The 11,270-nt window shown below is 48.7% G+C and overlaps 1 protein-coding gene across 3 annotated transcripts in view; it reads right to left on the bottom strand.

Annotated features, from left to right (window-relative positions):
- Positions 1-11,270, bottom strand: part of Ldlrad4 (low density lipoprotein receptor class A domain containing 4) — a 327,134-nt gene that overhangs the window by 24,123 nt on the left and 291,741 nt on the right. For all 3 annotated transcript variants that reach the window (XM_031365959.1, XM_031365958.1, XM_031365960.1), the window contains one exon: positions 6,930-7,084. In XM_031365959.1, coding sequence (XP_031221819.1) covers positions 6,930-7,084 — 155 coding nt within the window. The remainder of the gene's footprint in view (positions 1-6,929; positions 7,085-11,270) is intronic.

Raw genomic sequence — 11,270 nt, 5'->3', positions numbered from 1 at the left:
CCCCCCCCCCCACTCCCTGTGCCCTTCTCTGGAGCAGAGCATAGTCTGTGGGTTTCCAATATCCCTATGGGTATGGGGCCCACATCAGAGCCTAGGGGTGATGAAGGCACAAGCCGGCTGAGAAAGGCACCTTCCAGCACCTTCCATGCTGAGCATGTCCTGGAAGGTCCTGCTACTAGTGATTGCTGAGCCCCAGAGCTTTGAGATATATCCAGGTCCTTATCCACAGTCCAGCACTTCCAACTTCTGTCCACCTTTACTCTTCAGGCTTCCAGAGGCTGCTGGTGGTAGGGTGAGCTGCAGACAGCTCAAGAGCCCACAGCCAGCCCTTTGTTCTCACTCACAGGCATTAGCCACAGAGGGGAAGGCCCTGTCCCAAGAAGATGACTAAACGGCCTGTCAGGACAGTCATGGGACTCTTCAGCACTTTGCTGACCCAGACACATGCATGCTTCACTCTGGAAAGAGCAGAAACTGTCTTTCCCTTCCCAAAGGCATATGTGCAGTTTGGTTTGGTTTGGTTTGGTTTCATTTCATTTTATTTCGTTTCTGGAAATCAGAAGCCCTCTTAATTCACTTTTTGTTTCCTTCCTGTGCTAAACACTGTTTAAAAAAAAAAAAAAGCTCCCCTTGCCAGGTGTGGTGGCTCATGCCCATGATCCCAGCACTTGGGAGGCTGAGGCAGGGAGCATGAGTTCAAGTCCAGACTGGACTACAGTGTGAGATCCTGTCATCAAATAAGTGTTGAGGACCTGGAAAGAGAACTCAGCGGTTCAGAGCACTTGATGCTTTTTCAGAGGACCAGGGGTCAATTCTGAGCACCCACATGGTGGCTTACAACCATTCACAATCCCATTTCCAGTTCTCTCCCCCTACCCCCACCCCCGACCTTCATCCACACCAGTCCTGCATGGGCATATATACATGCAGGCAAATACTCATAAACATATGATAAAAAATGTTTTAAAAACACTTTTTTTAAACACGCCCCTACACACACACCAACCACAAGGCTGCGAACCAGTAGGTAACAATGGCACTGCTACAAGACTCAGGATCCAAACACATGACAGGATTACAATCACAGGTGTACACTGGCCCATCTCCTGGGTTGTCTGCTCTGGGGCCTACCCTGAAAGGCCAGAGTGGCCCAACAGGCAAGAGAAGATTTAAATTCCACAATTTGTGTGAGATCGTCCAATTCTTAACAATTGGGTCAACTTTTGTCAGAGGGGCAGATGGCAGGCACTGACCATGCTCCAGGTCACATATATAATTTCTTCAGTGTATAAACCTACCCCATACCAAGGTGCTTGGGAGCTGAGGAGCACATTGCATTGACAGAGGCCTACAGAGGCCTGGTTCTCTCTTTTCAGCATCCATGGAGACAAAAGAAATGGCCTCGAGTAAAGATGGACTGGCAGGCAGATGCTGTGTCCTTCCCAAGCTGCTGGTGGGGAGTCTCTGTGCACAGCCCCAGACATCTAACTCTGCACAACTGATCAAGAGCCCGTAGCAGCTGGTAATGAAGAAATGTGTGCTGTGACTCTTCCCATTAACTTGTAAATTGGAATTTATGTTTCTACAAGTCAAGAGTGGCTCAGGATAATACTATCTAATATGGTTCAAACTGAGTAAAACTCCTGCCCCTCTTCTGAGGCCAGCCACCTCTGCATGCCTACTGGGTTGCCCAGATGTGGTTAGCAGGACCCACCAGAGGCAGGGGTACGGCTGTAAGAAAGGATCTCTCAGACCCCTCCAGCTGGAAAAGCCTAGACCAGCAGTTCTCAACAACAAAGGTCGTGACCCCTTTGGGGATCGAATATCAGATATTTACATTATGATTTATAACAGTAGCAAAATTACAGTTATGAAGTAGCAACGAAACAAGTTATTCGGTTTTTTTGGGGGGAGGGGGTCACCACAACATGAGGGTCGCAGCGTTAGGAAGGTTGAAAATCACTGGCCTAGACAGTTCTGGCAAATATCCCTTAGGGTTGAGTCTGGAATAGGCCCATCTATTGTTTCTCCATTATTTGGTAGTTTAAGATAATGGAAAGCAATCTAGATGGTCTCTAAGCTCTAAGCCACACAAACAAGGCACTTGTAAACATGAGGTTGCCTTGAGAAAAACAAAAAGGAGATTTGTGTCGCAAACCTATCTTCTGCTGCTGGTCATCATTTGAGCCTTTACCCTTTCCTCTAAGCCTGAGCTACTCGCTTTCATTTTTGTGCGGTGACTTTCACTGGCAACTCTGAGCCCTGGCACGTACATCTCAGAGGGAGGCTGACAGCCCGAAGGCACGAGGAGCCCTCCCCTCATACTTCACACCTGCATTGTCACAAACAAAGAATGAAAGGACGAAGGTTGTTGGCAATGGGAGAAAGGAAAGTTATGGAGAACATCTAGGAGAAGCATGTCTCATCTCTGTGAACTCCCTCAAGATTGTGCTGTCCAGAGAGGGAGGACTCATGAGCTGGAAACAGCTGACCTACCAATGTCTTCTTATAGGACTGTCCCCAGCAATCAAGGCCAGTCGAGCTTCCTGTTCTCTGCATTTTTTAGTGTGATTCCTGCTGTTGTAAAAAAAAAAAAAAAAAAAAAAAAAAAAAAAAAAAAAACCCAAAACAAAACAAAACAAAAATGACCCACTCTGTCCAAAAGCAATTCGGGGAAGAAAAGGAGTTATGTGCCTGCCGTACACTTCCAGGTCATAGTCTGTCACCGAGGGAAGTGCTGGGGCAGGAACTCAGGTAAGAGCTTGAAGCATGGAGAAATACCATTGCTGGTTCTCTCTCGATCATGCTCAGTTAACATTCTTATACATCCCAGGACCATCTGCCTATGAATGGTTCCACTCACCCACTCACCGTGGGCCCTCCTGCATCAGTTAACAATCAAGACAATCCCCACACACCAATCTGATCTAGGCAATTCCTCAGTCCAGGATTTCCTCTCCAATGACTGACACTAGGCTGTCAGACAGACAATCAGTTCTAAGGAGGACAGTAATTTCACCCTGGCTTTTCCTTTGGATCAAATCGAAATGGCCGCTAACAAGAAGAGAGGCGCCTCATGCTTTCTCAACCAGTTGAAGATGAACACAGACAGCATTATAATCCCACTAAAGGTCTCACCCAAGTCTATAATACAGAGGCAAAAGACCCCAAACATTAAGTGTCTCTGCAACATTCAGGCTCAGAACAATGAGAGGCTCCCTTCTGAAAGGTTGGCAGGGACCTTCTGCACGTACATGCTGCCAAGTAGCAGGGGGTCTAAGATACTTGCCCACACTACTAGGGGAGGTGATCCTGGGGCTGTGGGTGCTAGCTAAACAATGATGCTTCGGCATCTAGGAACAGGGCTTGGATAACAGATATGATGCCACAGGATAGAGGCACAGTGGACATACACATCCATTTTCACTTGCCACTCTGTCCCAAAGTTCCACTAATCGACATCCCAAGCAGGGGCAACCTGGCCAAGTGATGCGAACGAGAGCAGAGCATCCTCTCCTCCATGATGTGACTGCCAAGCTTCTGCTACCTCTTGGGAAGAAGGTGGTGAACACAGACTATCATATTGAGAGGCGGAGGGAGGCAACCTGGAAAAGCAATTAGAAGCTCTCCAGACTGGGCAGTCATTGAAGTACTGATGATGGGTTCTCACGCACACTTCATAAACACAGGGACTGGGTTGGCCTAAGCATTCCCAGTGGGATCAAGAGGATGGTAGTGCAGCCCGGACTCAGCCAAGGATGAGTTGCCTGGTGGCTTTGCTGTCCTGGCTATGATGAGGTCCAGGGAAGGGCGGGGTAAACAGAGGCGGATGGAAATGGCTAGGGAAGGCGCTTACAGGCAGAGTCTCCGAACAGCCATGTCCTGGTGAAACAGGAGAAGCATGCCCTTCTCTCTGTGGACACATCAAAGCAGCCAGGAGCACTGTGCTCATGAGATGGTGGCCTCATCAACAGTGTGCCTGGGCGGGTGGTACTCAGCACTAAGAGGTCCGTTTCTCTGGGTCACCTGTTGTGGAGACCCAGCGCACTCTAGGATGCTCAGACCCTCTCTGCAGCACCATATCATCGACTGTAACACGGCCTCTGTAGAATATCCCCTAGCGGAGAGTCGGACATATGAAGGAGTGATCTGCTTGTCCAGCCCTCGTAAGGAAGCAGTCCTCTGAGGAAGGAGTTGGGGGGTGGGGTAGTTAAAAAGGACAGACACTCAGGTGTGTGAGGAGAGAAGGAAGGTTTGTTCCCTCTTCATCCACTTTTTATCTCTCTTTTAGAACCGTTAAGGTATGCGGAGAGTCCCCCTCAGGAGGCAGATTCACAGTCTAAGACTGAAGCATCCCCAGTGACGGTGTTGAAACACACCTTGAATTTTACGAACATGGAATCGAGCCCAGCCCTAAGCTGGGCAACATCTACAGTTGTGATTAACAGAGAAACAATAGGTGAGCCCTAGGGAGGGATGGCACTCAGCTCAGGATGGCTCAGAGAAAAGAGTTACAAGGTAGCTCAGGAGTGGAACACCTCTTACAAAAGGCACGCCTCTCTCCAGGCTCCACCCTGGTAGCAGAACCCAGATCTCAGCACACAGCTCGAATCTGCTAGCAGAGCCCCCCTCAGTAGATAAAATTCACCAGTTTCTGACTGTCTTCGTTGCTCCTCAGTGTCCATCCTGGGAGGACCTCTCCAAGTCACCTTTCCCACTTTCCAGAAAGGGAGGCCCTGCCAGTCAGCACGCTCCCACTTCCTGGCCAATGGTCCCCAAGCTCCCAGAGAGTCCAGCACAGGGTAGACCACCAGGTTAAGGAGAAGCCCCTTTCCAGGTTAAAGCCACATGAGAACTTTGTTTCTTGCCACAGTCAAGCTGTCTTCCTGTCTTCCTGCTAAACCTCTTGGTTATACCATGGTACATACAGCCAGGATGTCACGCCTAAAGGGCAGTAGCAGGAAGAGACCATGGGGCTGGGGCGGCACTGTGGAGACACAGAAGACCAAGGCGGGGGGGGGGGGGGGCGGCTTGGCAAAGGACCCATACTGGGACCCCGAGTGTCTGGGGACTCCTACAACACAAAGTGCAAGATGGGAAGACGGGACATTTTAGAGCTAGAAACTAGGCTTAAGTCTTATGTAAGGAGTAGAGCTAACACCTGGGACCGAAGCATTGCTGGGAATCTGTACATACCTGAGTGTGTCGGCCTATTGCTTGGTGGTGATGGGAGAGGGTTGTACCACACCTGCCAAGGAATGGCTGGCACCTGCAACTGTTCTATTGAGGCAAAGGCCCCACGTGGCCCTCTAATGACTGCTACAACCAGATTTTCCTTGTCTGCTTCCTTTGAGCTCGGGACTTTGGATTTGTTCCCTCTTTTGAGGTCTGGGCTGCCCTTGCACAATGGTCCACATAGTGTCAGGGATGGAAGGTGTGCGTATCAGAGGACAAGCCCCAGAAAGCCATGGTGGTATAGAAAGATATCAACCAAGCAGGCCCAGAGGAGCTGGTGGGCAAAAGTAGGAACCAGGAGAGACTGAGGAAGCCAGCAAGAGAAAATAAGGAAGCTGACAGGAAGAGGGACTATTAGGCCAAATCCTGTCTGCCACCACTGTCCCAGCCTGGACTTCAGCTGTGAGGTGGATACAGCAGGTATACACCCCCCCACACACACACACACACCCCCACACACACACACACGCACGCGCACACCTTTCCTGCTCCCTGTTGTGCTTACCTCTGCCTCCAAGAACCACCAAGCCATTAGACTCCCCAGACAAGCAAGATGCTGCCCTGTTGAGAGCTGCCACTCCACACTACCCATTACAATGGCTATACCCCACACTCACAACAGCCTCTCCTAAGTCAGACCTCCCTTAGGAAGTGATCAGGTATCCCTGGTCCCTAATAAAGGACATTCCACAAAGCAGGTCTCTCCTTGCTATTCAGAAAAGGATGGAAGAGGAAAACTAGATGCCTGTGTCCTACACTGACATTAAGAATCTAAACTCCAGCACTTAGGAGGCAGAGGCAGGCTGATGTCTGAGTTCGAGGCCAGCCTGGTCTACAGAGTGTAGTCCAGGACAGCCAGGGCTATACAGAAAAACCCTGTCTAAAGAGAAAGAGAGAGAGAGAGAGAGAGAGAGAGAGAGAGAGAGAGAATCTAAACTCAGCCAAATGCACTATTTTCATGTCTCTTGCTAAAAGTCACCAGAATTTATGTACAGATTACAAAACAGGTAGAAAACATGATGTCCCAGGAGCCCCTGGTCTCCCAAGTTTGATTATGGCTTAGCCATACATCACACTGTTTTACTAAGAGAGGCAAGAGGTTGAGGGCAAGAGATAGAAAGAACACAAACTGGACTGCCTATGGGTACCCCACATGCCCGGTTCAACTCATTCTATCTAAGAAGGCACACATCCCACGTCCTCCCCAGCTGAGTCACATCTGAGAGCCTCAGACACATCTGCTAATGTATGAAGACATTACTTTATCCCTGGACCAACTCCAGGACCAGATCCAAGCAAAGATCTATATATAACGTAGTGCTGCCCGGATGAAACCAGACACACAAGAGAAGGCATGGGTGTGAAGGCCGCGGCTAGCAAAACTAATTAGGGCTAATGGCCAATAATCAGGCAGCGGAGACTTTCACAGATGAAAGACCTGAGCAAGCTGCTGGAGGCCTTTGTGTCACCTTCCTGGCTGGATAATGGCTCTACGTGAGAAGTCACGGAGCCGTAACGCCTACAAGGTGTGGAGCAATGTGCGCACTTTTCCCGGTTAACCGTCAACCCAAATCCCTGACACCTCTCTACTAAAGTGAGCTGACAAGTGTGCTCTCCTGCCCTCTAGCCCTGGCCATACCCTGTCTGGGTCATTCTCCAGGGGCATTCCAGATGGCCCAGGCCCACACACTTACCGGCTGCAGCCCGTCCTCCTGTCTCTGGCTCTGGTTGGGACGATTGATGAAGGAACGTGTGGAGACTTTGTAGTGGTTCAGGAGGCATACAACGACCACTACCATCACTGTCACCACCACGACAATGATGAGGACCTGTGCGAATTCCAGCTCCGCTGCAAGGAAAGAAGGAGGACCTGTGAGCAAGGGCCCCAGCACCCGTGTGATTTTTCTGACTTACGGTTCCTGCAGCTGCAGGCAGCCGTGACCCCTCCCGGACATCCGTGAGGGCGACAGAAGCTATGGCTACATTTTGGAGGAGAAGAAAAATGCAGTCATAAAACTGGTGCATGGCTGGGCCAGGGGTGATGCTTGACCTCCGTCTGCAGATGCCATACAACACTTGCAGGCTTTGGTATTGTAACTTTTTGGACAAAGGGAGATTCTGGGATCGCCCTGTCCCACAGATCCACAGATCTCTATGGCTCAGCTTGGTGAAGTTCAAAGACCTGGTCTTCAAACGTAAGGCCTTAAAGAAAACGTTTTGCTGGCCCTACCAGACCGCCAGGGTTTTGGCTACAACTTTCTCACTGACACAGTGGAGTTCAAGGTCAGCCCTTTGAGCTCACCACAGGCAGCTGTTAAACTGGCACCTGTTCGTGTTGGGCCAACCTCAGGACAGCTCAGACTGTCTCTTCAATTCCCTTCCCGTCAGACAACACCCACCATCTCGCCATTCCAGCAGAGTTGAGAAAGTCCTTCAGAACTGAGGCTCCCCCAACCCCACCACCCCACCACCCCACCACCCCCGCACTAAGCACACCTACATAACCTCTCCAGAAAATGAACTCATCTCTTGCTGGTTGAGCCAAACTTCTCAGAGCGCAACCGTGCACTACAGAGAAAATAAATACTAAGAGGCAAGCTTCAGCCTCCAGTTCTGGAAGGATGTGCCTTTGTAAGTGACTCAGGAAGCAGGGCCCCATCCTGCAGCCTCAGTGTCTGAGTGGTAAGGTTCCCAGTTCCAACGCTAACATTACAAATGAGTTCCTCCCGTCATTAATATGCCATGTATATGCATGTCTGGAGTCCCTCCCTGATTCAGCATTTCTGCCACGATATTGAGCTCAGTGTACAGTCAGTGTTTCTCTTGACGCTATGATCACAAGTCTGCTGTGGCCTATGATGTTTTCTTAGTATCTAGTGGGTGGTGGCACCCGGCAGGTAGTTAAATGGCTTCAACAGGAAAAGGAAGAACAAAGACTGATTCAAGAACATACTCAGGTCCAGAGAAGGTACTCATGCCTACGACTCCAAGGAGGCCTTCCCTGAGGACAGCAATTACTGGCAAGGCAGACCTCCACTGTCTGCAGGAGACAGACAGTAAAGAGTGCCTACAGAGCCCTTGGAATCTGTGCCACACATCCAAACATCCAAGGATGGGCACCTCTGTGCACAGCATGAAGAAGGCAGGGAAGTTCATTCTATTCATGCCAAAGTGAGCTTATACAGGTAGATGGAGTCCCAAATAATGTTCCGGGTTGACCGACTTTGTATTTTACAAACCAACAACAGACTTGTCACAAACTGCCCGTCAGGATAAAGCATGCCCTCGTGTTTACCAGTGTTTCCTTTTGTCAAAAGATCATGTTGCTTAGCAGACTAAAAGGGAAGAAAGAAAGGGATTGCCACCACAAGACAGCCACGAGGACCTCCGGTCAACCCTTCACTTGACAGCTCTTTCTACGTTACCTTTCCCTGAGTGTGGAAGCCTGTGAAGATGCAGCAAAGGAAATCGAGTTGTGTTGTCATAATCCCAAGGGCCTCTCTGTAGGAATGAATCCTACCTAAAAAAACGATCTTAATATAGAAATGTTCAGACTACTTTAAAAGACTGGAAAAGTTAAATATTATAGATGAAAGTAGTCTAGTGCAGATGAAGCCCTGCAGCCTGCCCTGACTGTACCCACTCCACGCCATCCTGGTGGGAAGTCACGTCTGGTTAGCATGCCCACAAAATAAATATGACCTCCTTTTAATTATGACCAAATGATTGGCAGCGGCGGGGGGGGAGGGGTAAGCAGAAGGAAAGAGATGCTATGTGCATGCTGGCCCAAATTTGTCAGTAATCTATCAAGAAAGATTCCTTAAAAGTGAAATGTCATTTCAAATGGGCAACCATTTTTATGATGTGGTTTAAGAACAACCTTATGAAAAGCTTGTCATCTAAACCCTATACTCTCGTTATCACTGGAAGCTTGCCCTTTTCTTTTTTAAAATATTTAATTAAAAAGTATGTGTACATGTCTGTGGCTATGTGCCTGTGAGTATAGGTGCCTGTGGAGATCAGAAGAGGGCACAGGATACCCCGCAGCTGAATCAACAGGTGGCTGTGAGCTATATAACTCGGGTGCCAAGAACTGCCCTTTGATCCTCTACAAGAGCATGTGCTCCTAATGGATGACCCATCTCTCCAGCCCCTTGCCACTTACACCAATAGGCAAACCTGTGCACGTGGCCAGGCAAGATGATCAAACCAGATACAAACATGCTCAGTCCTGGAGAGGACAAGGCAGGGAGATGCTGAGGTGAGACCAGCCTCTGCTACTATGGTGACACCCTGAATAAATCAAGCATCAAAGACAAGTACCTTATCTTATATTTATGTATTTTGATTTTGTATTGCCTCCTCCAGTTGCTGGTAATTTCTGATCTTTTTCTGGTAATTTATGCTTCCCTTTCTTATAATTAATTTGCATTGCTCTATTTGTAGTTGTTTTTTTTTTCATGAACTTCTGACACATTTATGAGAAATATTTATATTTTATGGCTACAAGATTTTGTTCCACGTGTTGCAGATATTTTCTCCTTGTCTTTTACTTTCTGTAAATTCTGTGAGTTTCTCTACAGATGATATTTTTTATGGCACCTCTCTCTCCCTCTCTCTCTCTCTCTCTCTCTCTCTCTCTCTCTCTCTCTCGGCTAATATTCCCTAAACTTTTTTTCCCTCAAAGAACTTTTACTTTGTTCTTTCATGTTTAGATCTTTATTTGTGCTACATTTTGTACTTTGGGTCCAAGACAAGCACAAGGCGTTCTGAATGAAACGATCTAATAATGCATTACTTCAAAATCCAAGCAAGGGTGAGCAAGCTTTCCCCTGTATAAATAGTATATAGCATCGCTCCCTTTGAAAGAAGAGTCCTACCTTCCTCCCTTTCCTGAGGACTGATGCATCTTAGCCTCCTTTCCCAAGCTCTCCCGTAAAGCTGCTCCATAAACTCACTGGAGCTGCCCTGCCCTGGCTGAGCTGTCTGCAGCTGCACAACTTGCCCTGGGCTTTCAAACATGAGCTCAGAGCCCTGGCAGGGGCATCTAAGGCACCAAAGCTTCCCAGCAACCTCAGGAGTCCACAGGTACCCGAGAATCAGGTAACTGAGACGTATGTGGTAGGATGGGGTAGCAGGTTTATTCACAGGCTTTAGAAGCATAAATAGGGTCCCTGGAGGTAGGACATTGGCTAAGGCAACCACCCTAACACTAATACCAGGGGCACCCTGGGGCAGTAGGAGACTGATGAGAATCTGAGCCACTAAGCGCAGGCATGAGAGGCAGCTCTTCCAACAGACAAGAATGAAATCCAGGATGCCCGGTCCCTAAGGCCAAAATCTTCACAAGTCATGGCTGGCAGCAAAGGACATGTCAGGATCCCTGCGCTGCTTCTTAAAGCCCCACCCAGTTTACATCTAGGGGTAGGACTCATTGCACAGCACCATAGGTACAGGGTTAGGGGTGGGAGAGGAGGCTCAGGCTCCTTTTGTAAGCCCAACTATCTGAGTTTGATCCCCAGGGGAGAGAACTGACTCCTCCAAGCTGTCTTCTGCCCTCCATATGTCTGTCGTGGCATGTACATGCTGACACAGACACCCCGGTCATACATATGCATGCATGAGATAACATCAAAATTAAAATATCTTAAAGTCTACCTACTCTTTGAAGTTGGGGCAAAAGAGTCCACGAGAACGGATCGTTTTCTCATTTAAGTTGCAAGAGATAGAAAACTAAAACTGGGAAAATAGGAAGAATAAAAATATCCAGTGCTAGGGGATTCTCGAAGTGAAAAACCATTAAACAGGGGGTGGTCCCCAGGAATGAGCAAAGCTCTGTGGAAAGAGGCCTCTCTGCTGCCCTCAGCACCTTCCCTCCCTCCCTCCTCCCCAACAAGTCAGTCATGCCATTCATTTTAAACAGGAGCCTCTGCCCCAAATCTGCACAGCTTTTCTTTATGAGGTGGGGGACAGGGAGGGTGCACTGTAAGGGAGCCCAGCAAGCACACCACCAGACGATGTTTTGGGTTTGCTTC

This window comes from Mastomys coucha, unplaced genomic scaffold (assembly GCF_008632895.1).
Source record: "Mastomys coucha isolate ucsf_1 unplaced genomic scaffold, UCSF_Mcou_1 pScaffold13, whole genome shotgun sequence".
NCBI lineage: Eukaryota > Metazoa > Chordata > Mammalia > Rodentia > Muridae > Mastomys > Mastomys coucha.
The sequence above is the reverse complement of the archived record's forward strand: the minus strand, read 5'-3'. Positions and strand labels throughout refer to the sequence as shown.